The following is an 18572-nucleotide window of genomic DNA, read 5'->3' as shown; positions in this document are numbered from 1 at the left end:
GAACTGAGGAGTGAGGGGCTTGTGCCTCGACTTCATGTGAGGGGCTCGTGCCTCGACTTCATGTGAGGGGCTCTTGGCACAGGCCTTCCAATGCCATATACATTTCTGGCCCATCAGAGTATATTATCCTCTTTAGGTATTTGTTCTTTCAGTGGTCACAGATAGTCGAGCTTTGCCTTTATCCTATGGTTTATCCTTCATTACTGACATACCTGTCTGTCCACCTACCTATCTAAGCCCCTGATCCAGCGACCTATCTACAAATTTTTCAATATCTATCCACGGAGCCTGGGACAGACAGCATGGAGGAAAGAGAATCTCCAGGCACCTAGACCCAGGGTGCAAGTAGCCTTGAGGAAAGTGAACCTGGTCAGGAAAACAAGGGTGCATAGAAAAACAGGGACAGAGGGAGCAGCGAATTTTAACCTAGAGTAGGAGTGTTTTGGAAAAAACAGATATAACGACTTGAGAAAAAAAGATACAAACTATAAAAGCAGGCAGGCTTGTGCCAAGTGGAGAGAGCGGGGCCTTAAGAAACGTTATTACTTGCATATTAAGGGGGTAGTGCTAGCATTCAGAATACAGTGCAAAAGGACTGCTTTGCGCCAGCCTGGATCTATGACTATAACTCATGGTTTGTGCACCGGAAAATGTACAAAAGTAGTCGAAATATGTAACAAAGTAACGCGTAAGGTTGACATTGCCTCGGTCATTCACAAACACCGAACCTAACCTTTCCAGAAAGAACCCGCTTCTGCTGTGTGACCCTGAGAAGTCAGGTGAACCCTCGACTCTGCAAATGCTGTGCTAGTTTGTAAACTGGAGCCCTCCTCTTAATTAACAGGTTCCCCCTTCGAATCGTTACCCTTCGATACATCAAGGCTATTGCGTGTTTTCCAATTAACAACTTGATTAAAATTATTAGTGAAACTAAGCCGGAATGCGTGTAAAAATGTAATCAAATGAAGAAAAGACAAGCTCGCATGTCGTGCGGCAGCAGGGAGAGGGGTGGGAGGAGGGGGCCTGCTCAGGTTTCCCTTGCGGGAGCGAGCACCAAGGCGCGATAATTGCTCACATATGGTGACACTGCTTGCTCCCGCAAGGGAATCTCCAAACGTGCACGAGTTGCCATTGGAAGCAATGCAACGCATGCACGTTTTTGCCTGCAAAAGTGTTGCGATGGCTAAAGGTCTTTTTCCTATGCAGCGCATTCGTGCTATGTGGCGAGACCTAAAAAGGAACAACCATGGCTTTTATTGGAAATATCTCTCTCAATGATATTTGCAAAGCAGCAACATGGATAAATCCATACACTTTTACGAAACATTTTAAGACAAAAGCACAGGTGCACTATACAACAAAACTTTATCAAGAAGGACAGTTATAACGTCCGTATTGAGAGTTCTTCAATTTTTTATTTCTCTTTTATTGTTTCATTTTCATTTCACGTAGATAAAACACAGCGTCCAGTTTTAACATATTGTGTGGATGTTCAACCAAGACATCAAGCTCTTGTTGGACAAACTGCCCATCAAACATTATTTTTTTTAAACAACTGCACCATCTCATCCCTAAAGCCACTGCATGGATGGGTACTGCTTTACAGTCTATGGATAGCATGTGTATCTGCAGCCAACACATGCTACAAATGGATTATGTTACTTACCCTGTAAGCATCTATTCATAGCGTGTAGTGCTGCAGATTAACATACACCCTCCCATCTCCCCAGCAGGTATTAGATGGTGACAAAGTACCTACTTAGCAGCATGTATAACAAAAGAACGCTTACAAAGCAGACAATATCCTCACACCCTTTACTGCAAAAACAAAACTTTCTAAGGAAAGACATGCGCAATGCCTCGAGGGGGAGGAGTATCAATGCATGACGCCTTATCATAAAGCTTCCTCGAGAAAAACAACTTGCAAAGTAAAATCTGTTTACAAGGCAGCTTTTGGGTTTGAGTGACATAAATTTGTAAAACATTATTACCGAAGATTTCATAATAGAAGTAACTCGTTGTTTGGAAGATCATTGGTCCAGTATGCTTTTTGGTAGCCGTTTTCAGACTGTCCATAGCAGACCTACCTCTCCATTTACAAAATATTCAATCCTCACTCGCCAGACTTTCCAGGTACCAACATAACATACTTACAGGCCGTTGACTGCACCATATTGCTTAGTCATACTCCATTAGACCTACAACGACTAATAGATACATTTAATAACTACATTATAGCCAATAGCCTACAAATTAATATAAAGAAAACTAAAATAATGTCGATGGGCCACTCTAAATTCGGTATGAGTGAATAGAAATTACATGGGTCATCAATTGAAACTGTTTAAACTTACAAGTATTTAAGGAATTATGCTTGACGATAGAGTATATTTTAAAAATCATTTTAATATTTTAAGAGCAAAGGCTACATCTTTTACATTTGCCTTTAGAACATTGCGAAATAAGCGTCTATGTCCTAGTCATGAGTTCTTAGTTAGAACCATGAAGGTAAAGCCTCCTTGGCTTATGGGCCAGTAATATTTTGAGGTAAAAATTCCAAACTCCTGGACAGCTTGCAACTTCAAGTGTTTACATCTATTTTTAATATTCGAAAAAATATTGGCCATGCTAATGTCCTTCTGGAATTTGGCTTGACCAACCAAACCCTAGTGAGCCAATCGGCATTTTTAAAAACTTTATATCCCTTTTATTCTTCCTAACTTGGTACTTTAGCAAATAAGTGCTGGCAAGAACTAATGAAATACAACTATGCAAGTGTCTGGAGAAACTATTTAACTGAGAGTCTTCAGACTTTTCATGTTCTGCCTTTTGGCTATTTGAATATAAACAAAACTTCTCTCATGGGGATAGTAAATCGATCAACTAAATTTCTATATTTATTGTTAGACATGGAGGCTCTTGTGGGGAATAAGCATGCTTGGGCGGTTATCAATTAGTTAAACAAGATAGAGCTTCAATCATATCTATTGACACACCTTCTGCAATTTATCAAAGACCAATTTCTTAGGTTAAGATTTTGAAGATATCCAACAAAGGATAGAACCCCAGTTTGGATACAAAAATGGCCATCGAACAGCTGCTTTCTCTGTGGCGCCTCAAATTAAACTCTATTACTCGTGGTGTGCATTTGCCCACACATGCTAAAAGAGCAGCAAGCCCTGCTGAAACCTGGTTTTAATCAGACAGTGAGAACCAACCCTCAAGCTATAATATGTTGTCTTTCCAGGCAATTAGCTCACCTAACCACCCAATTTGTTACGTTTATTCGCACAAAAGATAACATGCTGAACCAGGACTTAAATCTCCCATAGCCTGGGAAGCATGCAGGCACATTATTCGCTATGTCATAAGCGCGTACAACATAAAGTAGGTAGGCACTTGACTGATTAGGATACATTTTATACTTGTTTGAGGTTGAGTTTAGTAAATTCTTATTAGTTCGGAAGCATGTTTAAGAAGATTAATATGTTGTCATATCATAGTTTTATTTTGTTTTATTGGATTCATGAATTGGGATTTTTAAAGATGTGAATATGATATTAACTCTTTGAATGGCATGCTATTATATACAATTTGATATAAAACTTTACTTTGTATGATGTGTATATGTGTATACTTGGTGTCCATGCTTCCAGTACGGCATGTTACCCTCAAAGCTTCATAACATTTGTAGCAATACTGCTTTGAGTTTTATGGAATTTTTACTGCATTCAATATAGCATCCCCTTTGTAAATTATTTATAGGACTTAATGTGCATATAGCTTCATATCTCTAATGATTTTCAATAATCAGTCAATAAAGATCTCATTAATACGCTGATTGCCATTTTCTCTTGTTATATGAGATCACTCCCTCCAAAACCTAAATTGTTTTTGAAGTAATTGAGAATCTGAATAGGAAATAACTCCCATTAGAATAAAAAGCTGATTTGCCTGTAGATTGTTTATTACTCGCCCATTTCCCCAAAGAGTCCTTAATAATAATAATAATAATAATAATAATAAAAACATTTATTAAGCGCCTGAAAACACTAAAACAGTGCGTCTCTGCGCTAGGATGCATTCCCACTTAAAATAAGAATAGAGATCACTACCTACACAGGGAAAGGAGACAGGGGGAGGGGGAACGCTAGGAAGATATTAAGCTACAGGGAACAAATACTTCTTGAGTTTCTGTCGGAATCTAATTTCCGACGGTTCCATACGGAGCTCAACAGGAAGATCATTCCACTGCTTACTTGCCAAGAACCTGAAAGAGCGCCCACCCATCCGAGATTTGTAAATGCGGGGGACCGAGAACTGCATACTACCCATAGATCTCAAAAGGCATTACGGGCAGTATATGGTAAGTAACCTATGAAGATGCATCGGGCCCTTGCCATGTGCAATCCGATGACTAATGCACATGGTCTTAAACCGAATGCGTTCTCTCACGGGGAGCCAGTGCAAGGTCTGTAACGCACATTTCCCCGAGGACTTCCTAGGCAGCTTTAAAACCAACCTAGCCGCCGCATTTTGCACATATTGCAGCTGGTTCACGCTCTTATTACTAAGGCCACACAGCAGGGAGTTCCCGTAGTCAAGATGGGACGTGGCCAAGGCATGCACTAATATTTTCCTAGCTGTAATAGGTAGGAGATCCAAGATTTTGCGCAGGACCTTCAATATGCCATAACATTTCCCTGCTATCTTTGCAATATGTTGGGAGTATGAAAGATTGGTGTCCAACAAAACACCCAAGTTCTTCACTGTGTTAGAGGGGGCAGGTGTCGGACCCAATTCCATGGGCCACCATGCGGATGACCAAATGGATGGAGAAGGGACAATCCCCAATAGTTCAGTCTTATTGCCATTAAGGCGAAGGCAATTGCTCTTCATCCAAGCTGCAAGTGATACCAGACATGCGGAGAAGTTGTCCGCCGTCTCAACTGGGTTGTGGGATAGAGTAACCACCAGTTGCGTATCATCCGCATAGGATACAATGTCCACCCCGTAGCACTCCACCATCCTGGCCAGGGGTTCCATATAGAGATTAAACAACGTAGGGCTCAAAATAGAGCCCTGCGGGACCCCTTGTTTTAGGATTCGGGACGTGGACCTAAAGGGGGGACAGTGTATTTGGAATTTTCTGTCCGCCAAAAAAGAGACCATCCATTCATATGCTGGCCCCTCAACCCCCAACTCGCTCAAACTGGTCAGAAGTTTAGAGTGCGACACGGTATCAAATGCCGCTCTTAAGTCCAGCAATATTAGAGCGGCAGTCTGTCCTTCATCTACTCTCTGACGAAGCAGCTCTGTTGAGGAAAGGAGGGCAGTCTCTGTAGAATGTTTGGACCTAAAACCAAACTGGGAAGCATGTAGGAGATGATTGTCCTCCATAAATTTGACCAGCTGGTTATTCACCAATTTTTCTACCACCTTGGCACAGAAAGGAAGAAGGGAAATGGGCCGGAGGTTATCCAATTGGAAAATATTCAAGTTAGCCTTTTTTTTAATGGGAACTACCTGTGCCAGTTTCCATTCCTCAGGCAAATGTCTTTCTTGAAACGAGAGGATCGCCAGATTGCCTATATAATTCCACAGGAGATGAACCTGCTCCCTTAGAATTTTAGGCTGAGCCACATCTAAAGGGGATCCTGACTGGATACTCATAATAAGATTTATCAGTTCCTCCCTTGGGGGCACCATGAATTCCTTAAGATGGGCTTTCTTAATAGGTGCATGGCAGGTATCCCCCACAGAGTTTTCATCGACTGGATCCTGCTGAAAGGACATATAAATCTGTTCCACTTTATTCACAAAATGATCTGCGTTAGATTCGCATATCTCCGTGGAATAGAGATCTTTAGTCTCTACCCTTGTAAGCACCGTGAGCTCTTTATAAATTAGAAAGAGCTCTTTGGAGGAATTTTCCGAGGAATCTATCCTCCCTTGGATAAATTCTCACTTGGCCTTATTAATCCTTCCATGGTACTCCTTCAGACTGATCCTATATGACTCTTTCCGGGCTGTGTCATAATCCTTGCGCCACAGACGTTCCAATCTTTTACATCTGGCTTTAACCGCGCGCAAATCATTGGTATACCAAGGGGCCGACCTAGGCTTACGTACTGGGACTTTTAGGGTCCATGGGGCCACCTTGTCTAGCACCTTCGATATCCATTCTTCATACTCCATCCGTGCATTTTTAAAGGTATAAGCGGGGGCTTATCCTGCATTAGCATACATTCAAATGCCTTCTGGGTACATTTTTTCCAGTTCCTGCGTTTAGAATCTGTGGGTTTCTTACATGTTTCTCCTACAGACAAATCTGTTATTATGAGTGGAATAAGGTAATTGTTAGAAGCGGCTGTCTCTAGTTGGCAGAGGTATACACTTCTGACAAATAGGGACACACCTTTTCTAGTCAGGGCAAGGGGATCACACACTTAGATAACCCCTGCTTGGCAAAGCAGACAGGCTTATCTCAGAGGCAGTGCGTTAAGCATTTATGACCACATACAGTAATAAAGTGAATACACTACAAATGGACACGACACAGTAGTATTATAAAAATAAGGATTTTTATATAAGGCTTAGCACAAGACCAAATAACGACAAAATATACCACAGTCTTAATAAATACTCTTGGAAGGAAAAATAACAGTTCAAGCACGGTTTCTTCTTAGCACAAAGTCTTTAGTATCAAAAGCAACTATTCTTCTTTAAGACACAGTTCTTGGCAACAATGTAACCCACACGGGAGTCACACGACGTCGAGGCAAAGTTAATCCAAAGGTTCGGCGTCGACCGCGAGGAGCGCTACGTCGAGCCCGGAGTCGCACAGACCCCCACAACACAGTACCTTGGAAAAGTGAAGCACTCGATGATCAGCGGCGTCGAGATGTCCGGCGTCGCGTCTTCGGCGTCGATCGGGCCTCGGAGTCGGGGCGATCTGCAGCGGCATCGACCGAAGTCAGGCAGGAGCAGCGCTCACGAGATGAAGCAGGATACGGCGTCGTCGATGTCGATGTTGCAAGAGTGAGCAGCGCTCACGGCGTCGAGAGGGCTCGAAGTCGATGCGATCAGCAGCGGTGCCGACACGAGGTCACTTGGAGCTGGAGCCGAACTCACTACTCACTGGCGTTGTTGCTGGCGTCGATCGGGGCCGGCGTCGAGGAAGCGGGACACTGGAGCCGTTACTCACGATGTCGCGCTGGATTCGGCGGCGTCCGTCGGCGTCGAGATTGCTGGATTCTTTCAGAGGTGCTGGAGTCACAAGTTCCAGCAAACAGCACTATAAGCAGATGAAGTCCTTTAGCCCTGTGACTTCAACAGGAGACTGGCACTCTTCCAGCCCTTGGAGATTTTCTTAGCAAAGATTGAGAGTACACACACAGTTCCTCTCTCCTGGTTCCTTGGCAAAAATAAAGAAGCAATGCAGGATTCCCCCAACAAACAGCACTCTGGCAGAAGGGGTAGGCAGTCCTTAGATCAGTAGGCTTCTTGTCCTTGGTTCAGGTTTCCTTGTCAGAAGTGATCTAAATTCTTGGTTCAGGGGTCCTTCTCTTATACCCCTTTTTGGCTTTGATCCCTTTGTCCATGCAGGGGAATTTCCCCCCATCTTGGGTTTGTTGTGGGTGTTGCCAGGCCGAAGCACCTGGCCTATTCACTGTGCAGGGCAGAGTCTTCAGACGCCCAGCAGGAGCGGAGCCAGCATTGTCACTGGCAGGGGCAGGGCCATCAGTAGCCCGGCAGGAGGTGGGCCAGGAAAGTCCCAGGCAGGCACAGGGTCATCAGTCGCCTGGCAGGGGGGCGGAGCCAGCATTGTATCAGGCAGGGCAGGCTATCAGGAGCTACTCTTCCCCTACTCTCAATGCAAATGCCCCACTCATCCCACACTGACTCATTGAGACCTCTGGAGCCACCCAGCTCCTGTCATACGCACACCAGAACCAGCAGAGACCGGTAGACAGTTAGACAAGAAAATAGCTACTTTCTAAAAGTGCTATTTTCAAACACAGAGTCCAAAAACCATCCACACAAACGGATGCGTTATTAAACCCTGAGTTCAGGGATACCAAACTCGACATTGCACCATGCTCCCCGAGCCCGCTAGGATTATAGCATTAATATTCCTGGCAGCCCATTCTAACTGATGGAGAGCAGGTTACCTTACACTAGTGAAAAACGAATATGGCTGTAATTCACTATTAGGACATGCCAACCTTGTCAGGCTTGTCCTACCTTATGCTTACAATGCACCCTGCCCGTGGGCCTACCATAGGGGTCACTAACATGAAGTTAAGGGAAGGTTTAGGGACTGGCAAGTAGGTGTACTTGCGCAGTCTGCGTGAGAGTACCAGACTGCACGTGGTCTAGCAATGGTAGACCTTCAGACATACTTTTACTAGGCCGCTCTTGTGGGTGGCACAACACGTGCTGCAGGTCCACTAGCAGCATTTGTATTTACAAGCCCTGGCACTCCTGGTGCACTCTACTAGGGACTGACAGTAAACCAAATAAGCCAAACATGGAATTCAATCAATACAGCAATTTCACATAGGGAGCACTTGCACTGTGGCACTGATCAGCAGTGGCACAGTGCCCAAAGCATTTACCAGCAAAAACATCGTAAACAGAGGAGGCAAACAGAAAAAATGGAGGAGAGACTCATGCCAATGATGCCAGGTCTAACAGTAATGATCAGACCACAAAATCCTAATGGGAGTTAACACCCTTGCCCCATTCCAATGAGCAAATATGGGATCTAAAAGATGACCCGCCTGGTGAGTTGGCATCTCACCTAAGAGAGTAAGCATCAGTGATTTTAATGAGACAGTCAAAGATTGTGCCTCAGCACAGTTTACATCCTCAAAATGTATGTTGAGGTCGCCTAATATAAGGAATTTCTTGTAACGTAGAGCCGGTTGAACAACCGATTCCAGTAGGCTATCAGCAAACTGCTTGATGCTCCCGGGGGGGGCGGTATAGGAGAAAACCCATAATTGTACATTCGGGGGATACCTTGATGGAAAAGAGGCCGGCTTCACAATTACTAATTTTTACTTGCTCTAATGAGCACACAAGCTTAGTATTGTACACCATAGAGGGGCTCTTTATCGGAGATCTTTTATCCTACTGCCTATGGGTGAAGTGGGGGTGAAGGGCCAGGACAGAGTAGATAGTGCGGGTGAGGATAAAATGTGGTACAAGGTACCGGAAAACAATTTTATTCTGGTGGTCTTCTACCACAATTAAAATCAAGGGCAGCCGGTGTTCATGGGAACTTTGGTTTCCCAGATTGGACCGGGGCTAAAGTGCAAGTGGTGTGGTCCACTTTGAGGTGAGCCCGTTGGGCATTGCACCGCCTGCCCGATAAGAAGCATTGCCTATGATGAAGCATGACACTCGCAAGGGTGTGTGAGGCCATTATATCCAACAAATTGGATACCCAGGGGTGGTCCTCCATTGAGCACTAGCCCTTATACCTTAGTGACCTTTTCCTTCTTTCTTTCTCCCCCTAGGAACAGCCCAGTCATCTCTCTTGTTGTCTTGATATCTAGGGCTACGACTGCGGCCGGACCTTCCATTCTCTTTTCTCTGAATGGTAATCAAAGCCCTACTGGATCACAGTTGATCCTTGTCCTCCCCTACCCTTTGTTACACACGAGTCTATCACTGCCATTATTACCCTAGGAAACATCATGTTCAGTCACCTCCGCGCAGCGGACAAGTGGGAACTTGTGACTCAAATGATGTTATATGGCACCAAAAAATGTTTAAGTGGTACCAAGCGTGCAGATGGACTTCTATACATGCATAGCTAAAATTCTGTAATTTAAACAAGTATCCATCATTACAAACTTCCCTGAACCTTTGTAACAGTGTCTTCTTCCCAATGAGAGTTATTCCACCTTTTTACTGTATTTTCAGCCTAGAGTAAACCAATCCTCTATTTAGTGAAGCCATGAAAGGAGGTGGGACAGCACTATGTAGCATGCTAAGATGGTTGTATTGCTAGAGGTGCTGGCAGGCATACTGTTTTTTTAGCTTTTCCATTGAATGTTAGTATGTACCTCTGGTGAGCAAGATCATTGCACGGTATCGTCACTTGATTGTGGGTAGGTTTAATTATTGCATGACAATAAAAACATTGAAGTAATATATACGTTCCACATTTGTGCTCATGGGTCTGAAATGTGACCGGATCTCGTCACACGAACATTAAAAAAAAAGTTCTTGACGTGTTTTTGTGTATAACCTGCATTCTTAGAGGGCGTTTTCACTTGTGGAGCTCAAGGCAGTTTTTTGTTATTTATCAAAACAAAAGAAAGCATCAGAGTTTGGTTTCAGAACTAATTGTATGAAATTTGTTCCTGGAATATTCTATATTTATCACGCAGCACTGGTGCTAAAAGTTTGTGTCATGGCTTGGCCCGAATAGATCTCACCAAATGGCTGGTTATTTCCTTTTGATAAACACACAGAAAACACAATGGCTAATTTATTTTCCGAGGTTTAAAGAGGTAATCTCTGTTGTAGCTGTTGCATTTTACATTTGTAAATGTAAATTATGTCTACTTTTTGTTGCATTGTTTTGCAGCTAATGAAGCAGGAGAGACGCCGCTAGACATTGCCAGACGCCTTAAGCATACACAGTGTGAAGACTTGGTATGTTTTTTGCTAGTGTTATTTAGATTCTTCTTTAAAATCAAATCATCAATAAGGAATTTGAAAGAGTCGAAAAAGAAACTGACGACATGTAAATGTTTTAACGAACAACAGATCTGAAATGATAGTTCATTTGTAGTAGCCACCGAGGCATTATTGCATACTTGAAAACTGTTTGTGAATTGCAAACAGATACAGAGGAGCCCCATACATACACAGCTAATGAGTGCAGTGCTCATTTCCCTTATGTGTTGAACTACAACCGTCTTTGGTGTAAGTTTCTTAAATGCACATGAGATTTGCCAGGACTTGGAAGTGGTGACCCTATTCACAAAGTCATTTTCACAGGTCACTCCAACTAACCGGCAAATTGATTTCTACAGGAGTATTAATCCTTGTAAATCGCAGCAAATTGTTTTAAACTTGTAAAAGGATTTTATTTTCCCAGGGATGGGTGTGGGCGTTCGGAGGATGAAGTCCCCTGGAAAGTTTTGTAGCACTCACAGATGTACTTGTTTTCGGTATTCATAATCGGTTCCACAACAATTTCCCTTTCTGGAACTATTTGTTGATTTACTTCTGTTATGGATAGAACTAAATCTGTTTCCTGGATGGGAATGGGAATGACCATACCCAACATTTGCGGGGATGGGGTTGTGGCTTCCTCCACAAGGAAATATACCTTTTCTGAGGAGGAAGAAAAACATGCAGTTACCCTAAAGCAGTGTATTCGTTAAGGCTCACTTTGTACCTTTAATCTGAAAGAAACACATAGTGATAGATTCTTTACCTTAAAATTACCCCCAGGTGTCAGACTGGATCCAGAAAGTTTTTGTCAGCATTACCCCTACGCGTCGGTAGGTGGCGTTGTGCGGCTCCGTGTCTGTCGTTGGCGTCATGGTCGCCGAGATGACGGCGAGGGCGCTACTTAGACACCGCCCACGCGCACTGACATCAGTTCTTTCTTTTTCCGCGCAGGCAAGCTCAGATCCGGGAAGAGCAGGAATCCTTTTTTTGGGAGGATTTTTGTCTCCAATTTTTTCATTGAGTTTTCGACTCCTAAGATGCAGTTAGGATGCCCGGTTTTAAGTCCTGCGAGGACTGTCACCGTATGTCAGTGATGGACCCGCACTGAGTGTGTCTTTTCTGCCTGGGGCGTGACAAAGACCCCAAGACCTGCCCAGCAGTCGGCTCCACGCCGATCGAGGTTCCGTGGGAGATCGAGAGACCATGCGCGGAGTCATCACCATCGGTCTTCGGGATCACAGTCTTCGCACTCGGGGTCAGGTAAGGCGAAGCACAAGAAGTTGAAGAAACAACATTGTTTTCTGACCCCTCGCCGGTCACGCGAGGGGTGAGTGGTGCCTCCTCCGCGGCTCTGGCGGAGCCTATGCAGTCGCCACCAGCCTACCTGCCCTTTCGGGGTGCGTCGGCGACCCCAGCCCAGATGCAGGAATTCCTGACGGCCATGGCTCGCATCTTTGGGCCGTTGGGTCTCACCGGTGCGCCTTCGAGTCCCGCGCGGGGGTCCTCGCCTTTCACCGCCGGTGGCTCCGGCTCCGGCCCCGGAACCGACATCTGCTCCGGCACTCCAGGACACCCCTGGATCCATGCCTGGATCCCGGTCGACGCCGGTTGACCTTGTAACACCTCCACCGACGTCGCCCCGGCGGCACCACTTCCGACATCACCCGCTCCTCGTGATGATGTCGGCCCCGGTTTCAGGCCCGAAGTGGAAGCGGCGTCACTCGATGCCGTTTTCAACGCCGCTCTGGGATTTCTATCCCCATGTCCCTATCCCTTATTTTCAGCCTGTACACCAGCCTGAGGAGGAAGGGGGAGACTGGGAGTGGTCTGAGGATCCTATCGCAGCTGCTTGCGAGTCTGAATAGGACTGGGCAGAGGAGTTGGGGAATGCCAGTGTTCTGAATATCTCACCAGACCTTGGCATGTTATCTCCTCCTACCGTGGCTATGGAGGAGGTGCAAGTTATGCAGTGGTGTTGCGTAGGGCGGCCGAGGCCCTCCACCTTGAGCTCCATATAGTAGCCATCTGGACTAACCTCCTGACAGAAGTTCTTCAACCAGGAGCTACTTCTGTGGAGCCGCTGCTTCCCTTCAACAAAGCACTTTCTGATGTTCTTTTGGGCACTTGGTCCAGGCTCACCACAGGGGCTCCTGTGGATAGGAACGTGACCCAACCCATCGCCCGGCTCCGGGAGACCCCATTTTCCTCTCTCAACACCCACTCCTGAGAGTTTGGTTGTCCAAGCCTCAACTTCCCCGACTGCCTTCCCTTCCACACCCCCGGATAGGGAATCCAAGAAACTGGATCAGTTCGGAAAGAAGTTTTTTTCTTACGCCAGTTCTGCGCTGCGGTCCGTGAACACTGCATGCCTCTTGGGCCAATATTCCCACTCTCTGTGGGATACGGTGGCGCAAGTGCTGCCTCAGTGTCCAGAGGAGGCCCTGACCGCTCTCTCCCAGGCTATTGCAGAGGGGAGAGACGCAGTTCATGATTCGTTGTGGCATAGACACTGCCGACTCACTGGGCAGATCAATGGCAACGACGGTGGCGGTTCGACCCCACGCCTGGTTGAGGACAACTGGATTTTCGGGGGATGTCCAAACACACTTATGGACATGCCCTTTGATGGCCGTCGCCTCTTCAGCGACAAAGCAGACCACGCGTTGGAGCGGTTTAAAGACTCACGGGCTACGGCCAAGTTCTTGGTGCTCTCCGCAGTTCGCCCTCCTCTGCCGGCTGCTTTTCACTCCTTTCGTGGCACTCGAAGTGTTCGCAACAGAGCCACAAGCCTGCGCAGAAAACATCCCAGCGTGGCCGCAGAGGCTGGTTCCGCTGTGGCGGACCAAGGGATCAGCGGGCGGGTCAGTTTACCTCCACCCCAGCCACTACTGCCTCCAAACCTTCCTAGTCGGAGCTTTCAGGCCCATCAGCCGCCAGTGGGCAGCAGGCTTGACCATCACCTCCCCCACTGGCGCACCATCACATCGGACCGGTGGGTTTTAAAAATAGTCCGAAGGGGCTACTCCCTCCCCCTTAAGACCACCCCTCCAGCCATGCCACCTCAATACCACCGCATGTTGGGGGATCTCTTGGCGCTTCTTCAGCAGGAAGTTGCGGCCCTCTTGGCCAAGGGGGCCATCGAGCGAGTTCCAACGCCAGAAGTAGGTCGTGGTTGCTATTCCCTCTACTTTCTGGTGCCAAATAAGGACAAGGACCTGCGTCCTATCTTAGATCTCCGCGACATCAATCGCTTCCTCCGCAAAGAGAAGTTCAAGATGCTCACTTTGACTCAGGTCTTGTCTGCACTCGACCCACAAGACTGGATGATAGCGCTGGACTTGCAGGATGCTTACTTCCACATCCCAGTCCTGCATGCCCACCGGTGTTACCTACGGTTCACGGTAGGCCACAAGCATTTTCAGTTCACGTGCTCCTTTATGGCGTTATCAGCGCCCCTCGAGTGTTCGTGAAGGTGGGGTTCGCAGCGCATCTGCTCAGGTCCGGGGTTTGTCTTCCCCTATCTCGACGATTGGTTGTTGAAGGCGGGCTCGCCCCAGACAGTTATCTCCCACCTCCAGACTACGGCTGACCTCCTGCATTTGCTGGGGTTTTCCATCAATGTGCCGTAGTCGCACCTGATTCCCTCTCAGAAGCTCCTCTTCATCAGAGCGGTTCTGGACACAGTTTTGGGTTTATCCTCCCAAACAACGAGTCCGGCATATTCGGGCTCTGATTACGATCTTTCAGCCCTTATCCTAGGATTCAGCCAGAGTGACCCTGAGGCTGCTGGGCCTCATGGCATCCTGCTGATCAATCATGCCAGATGGCATATGCGGGCCCTGCAGTGGGACCTGAAGCTCCAGTGGGCACAGCATCAGGCGCGACCGGGCCCAAGTCATTCTTGTGGCCTAGGACTGGGCTAGAAGAGTTTGGTATCCCGAGCTAATCGGTATGAGCATCGATCCTCAGATCAGACTGCCTCTTCAGGAGGATCTTCTGTCTCAGCAGCAGGGGAAGGTCCTCTACCCGAACCTTTTAAACCTCCACCTCCAGGCATGGAGATTGAGTGGTGACAGTTGACACCTTTCAATTTCCCTCCCGAAGTCTGTGATGTTATTCTGGCAGCCAGGCGTCCCTCCACTAAGGTGGTATACGCCTGCAGGTGGAACAAATTTGTGGCAGGGGGCACAGAAAAGGCTGTGGATCCCCTTTCTGCCCCTCTTTCTGAGGTCCTTTTGTTCCTTCTCTCTTTAGCCCAGAAGGGCTCTGCCTTGGGCTCTCTCAAAGGTTATCTTTCTTTTATTTCGGCCTTTCTCAGGGTCCCTGATCAGCATTCTCTTTTCAAGTCCCCTGTTGTAAATAGATTTCTCAAAGGCATTACACACCTTTTCCCTCCTATTCCGTTTGTGATGCCGCAGTGGGACTTGAATCTGGTTCTTACTTATCTCATGTGTGCTCCTTTTGAGCCCCTTCATAACTGTCCTCTTCGTCTCTTGTCCCTGAAGACTGTCTTCCTGGTAGCCATCACCTCCGCTAGGCGGGTGAGTGAGATTCAGGCTCTTTCTTGTAAGCCTCCTTTTCTGTTGGTCCATTTGGACAAGGTTGTGCTCAGGCCCCGTTCTTCCTTTTTGCCAAAAGTTGTTTCTGCCTTTCACATTGGGCAGACTATTACCTTGAGGCTCCACCGTCTGGACCCAAAACGTGCGCTTTCCTTTGATCTCAACTGCACACAGCAGTTCCGGGTGGATGACCAACTTTTTGTTGGCTACGTTTGCATCAAGAAAGGTCGGGCGGTGCATAAGAGGACTATCTCCAGCTGGGTCATCATATGTCTCAAAGCCTGTTACTCGTTGTCTAAAAAAGAACCTCCAGGGGGTCTGTGTGCTCATTCCACTAGAGCAACTGCATCCACTACTGCATTGGGACGTGGTGTCCCCCTGCAAGACATTTGTCAGGCAGCCACATGGGCCTCGCTGCACACAGTTACTAAGCTTAGCTTCTTTGGCCGTTCTGTTCTCCAGTACTTTCTGGTGTGATCTTGGTTCGCAGACCCACCAACGGGGTTGGTATTGCTGTGGTATCTATTCTAAGGTAAGGAACCCATCAATATGCGTTTCTTTTAGATGAACAAGTTACTTACCTTCCGTAATGATATATCTGAAAAAAACATGTTAATGTTAATTTCTTTACCTTAGAATATCCCCTAAAATAACCCCAAGCGTCAGACTGGATCCGGAAATTCTTCGCTAGCAGTACCTCTGCACATCAGTAGGTGCTCCGCGTCCATCGCTGGCGTCGTATGCGCCGAGATGACATCACGGAGACTACTTAGGCGCCACCCGTGAGCGCTGACATCAGTTCTTTCTTTTTCTGCGCCAGTAAGCACAGATCCGGTTAGAGCACATATCTTAATCACTTTTTGACTATCTTTTTGAGACTGGTTTTAAGTCATGTGGGGCCTGCCGTCGCAATGTGCCGGTGACGGACCCCCATGACGTCTGTCTCTGCTGCCTGGAGAGCAACCACGACTCTCGGTCCTGTATGGACTGTCTGGCCCGAAGGCCTTGAGGGAGTGGCGCCGGAAGCTGCTTGAGGTCCGACACTCGTCCCAGCGCCATTCATGGACCAGGGGCCGCTCCAGAGAACACTCGCGGGGCCACCATCATCGCTCCTCGGGCTCCAAGTCTTCACCCTCGGTTTAGGGTAAGAGACGACACAAAAAGAAGTTGAAGAAGCGGTGTCGCTCTCTGACGTCCCCCCGTCGGTACCCGGATGCAGACGAAGGGGACAGGGGTTCTGCCCCGCGACTTCTTCGGATCCTGGGAATCTCGCGGCCTACCCACCTTAACCGGGTCCGTCGGCGACTCCTGCACAGGTGCAAGAATTTCTTGCTACCATGGACCGCCTGTTTAGGCCTCGGACTCCCGCCGTCGTGCCCTTGGACCCCCCCGATCCTGTGTCAGGATCCTGTCGGCGCTGCCAGCGGCTCTGGCACCACAGGATCATGCGCTGCAGGATCCTGCGCCGCTGGCTCCGGCCACGGCACCACAAGGTCCCATGCTGCCGGCCCCGGCCCAAGCACCACCCTCAGCTCCGCCTCTGGCGCCGCAGGGGATGCCATTTGTTCCGCCCCTGCCCCGGTTCCAGGACAATTTTGTCCCTACCTGGGATCCGCATTGGGCCACGGCGCCGATTCGGCTCCATCCGGCGCCGTTTGTTCCTTCCCCTGTCCCTGCCCTGCCGCCGCGGTTTGTGCCACATACGGCGGAGATGAAGGACATCTGGGAGGGGTCCGAGGACCCTCTTGCTCGTCAGTGTGAGTCTGAGCAGGACTGGGCGGACGAGTTAGAGGAGGCCGGCGGCCTTGATGTCTCCTCTGACCCTGGGTTTGCCTCTCCCCCGCCTGCCATGGAGGAGGGTGCTTCTTACACGGTGGTGATACGTCGGGCAGCTGAGGTCCTTAACCTTGATCTCCCTACTGTGGCCCTAAAAACTAATTCCTCACTGAGGTGCTCTAGAACGGCGTCCACTTCGTCGGAGCCCCTACTGCCATTTAATGACGGCCTCACTGACGTCTTACTGGGCTCTTGGTCACGGCAAGCCACAGGGGGCCCTGTGGAGAAGAACACCCGGCGGCGTGTGACCCTGCCTTTCGGACCACTCATCCTACGCCCAAGAGCCTGGTCATCCAAGCTTTGATGTCCCAGAGTGCCTTTCCTTCGGCTCAGCCGGATAAGGACTCTAAGAAGCTGGAGCAGTTCGGCAAGTGGTTGTTCTCTTCGGCCAGCTTAGGGCTGCGGTCGGTGAACACCGCATGCCTATTGGCCGCTATTCCCACGCAGTGTGGGATACAGTTGTACAGGTGTTGTCTCTGTGTCCTGAAGAGATCCAAGCTGTGCTTTCCCAAGCTGTTGCCGCGGGTAAAGATGCAGCTAAGTTCGCCATTCAGTGTAGTTTGGACACCGCGGACTCATTAGGTAGGGCAATTTCTACGACTGTGGCGCTTCGTCACCACGCCTGGTTGAGATCTACTGGGTTCTCGCCAGATGTCCAAAGGTCACTCATGGACATACCCTTTGATGGCACTCGCCTGTTTGGCGATAAAGCAGACAGTTTACTGGAGCGTTTTAAGGACTCTCGGGCCACGGCCAAGTCCTTAGGTCTTTCCAAGAAAATCCCAGCAACTCCTGGTTTTCGTTCCTTTCATGGCCACGGAAGGGCCGCCCAGGCACGTTCCTTCAGCAAGCCCATGCAGAACCAACCTCTGCGCTGACGCGGTTTCCGCAGGGGCGGGTCTGGGAATCAGCGTGGGGGTCAGTCCACCTCCGCCGCTTCTACCTCCAAACCTTCCTAATCTGAGCTTTGGGGGGCACACCACGCCAGTGGGTGGCAGGATCCGCTATCACATTGGACAAGAGGGTGTTGCAGATCATCTGCAAGGGTTACTCCCTTCCCTTTCAGTACACCCCTCCAGCCATGCCACCTCAGTACCGCCGCATGTCTGGGGAACACTTGGCACTTCTCCAGCAGGAAGTCAAGGCCCTCTTGGCCAAGGGGGCCATAGGGTGCGTTCCTGGGCCAGAAGTAGGGGGTGGTTGTTATTCCCACTACTTTCTGGTTCCCAAGAAGGACAAAGGGGGTCTGCGCCCCATCTTGGACCTCCGGAACGTCAACCGCTTCCTCCGGAAGGAGAAGTTCAAGATGTTGACTTTGGCTCAGGTCTTGTCTGCTCTCGATCCAGGAGACTGGATGGTAGCGTTAGACTTGCAGGACACCTATTTTCATGATCCCGTCCTGCCGACCCACTGGTGTTACGAGCACTTTCAGTTTACCGTGCTCCCCTTTGGCTTTACCAGCACCTCTCGGGTGTT

At 48.2% G+C, this 18572-nt stretch overlaps 1 protein-coding gene across 4 annotated transcripts in view; it reads left to right on the top strand.

Moving 5' to 3' along the window:
• Positions 1 to 18572, top strand: part of ASAP2 (ArfGAP with SH3 domain, ankyrin repeat and PH domain 2) — a 1060322-nt gene that overhangs the window by 814920 nt on the left and 226830 nt on the right. For all 4 annotated transcript variants that reach the window (XM_078647831.1, XM_078647829.1, XM_078647830.1 and 1 more), the window contains exon 20: positions 10607 to 10674. In XM_078647831.1, the coding sequence (XP_078503957.1) occupies positions 10607 to 10674 (68 nt within the window). The remainder of the gene's footprint in view (positions 1 to 10606; positions 10675 to 18572) is intronic.

The sequence above is a fragment of the Lissotriton helveticus genome, chromosome 6, assembly GCF_964261635.1.
Source record: "Lissotriton helveticus chromosome 6, aLisHel1.1, whole genome shotgun sequence".
Classification (NCBI taxonomy): domain Eukaryota; kingdom Metazoa; phylum Chordata; class Amphibia; order Caudata; family Salamandridae; genus Lissotriton; species Lissotriton helveticus.
The sequence above is the reverse complement of the archived record's forward strand: the minus strand, read 5'-3'. Positions and strand labels throughout refer to the sequence as shown.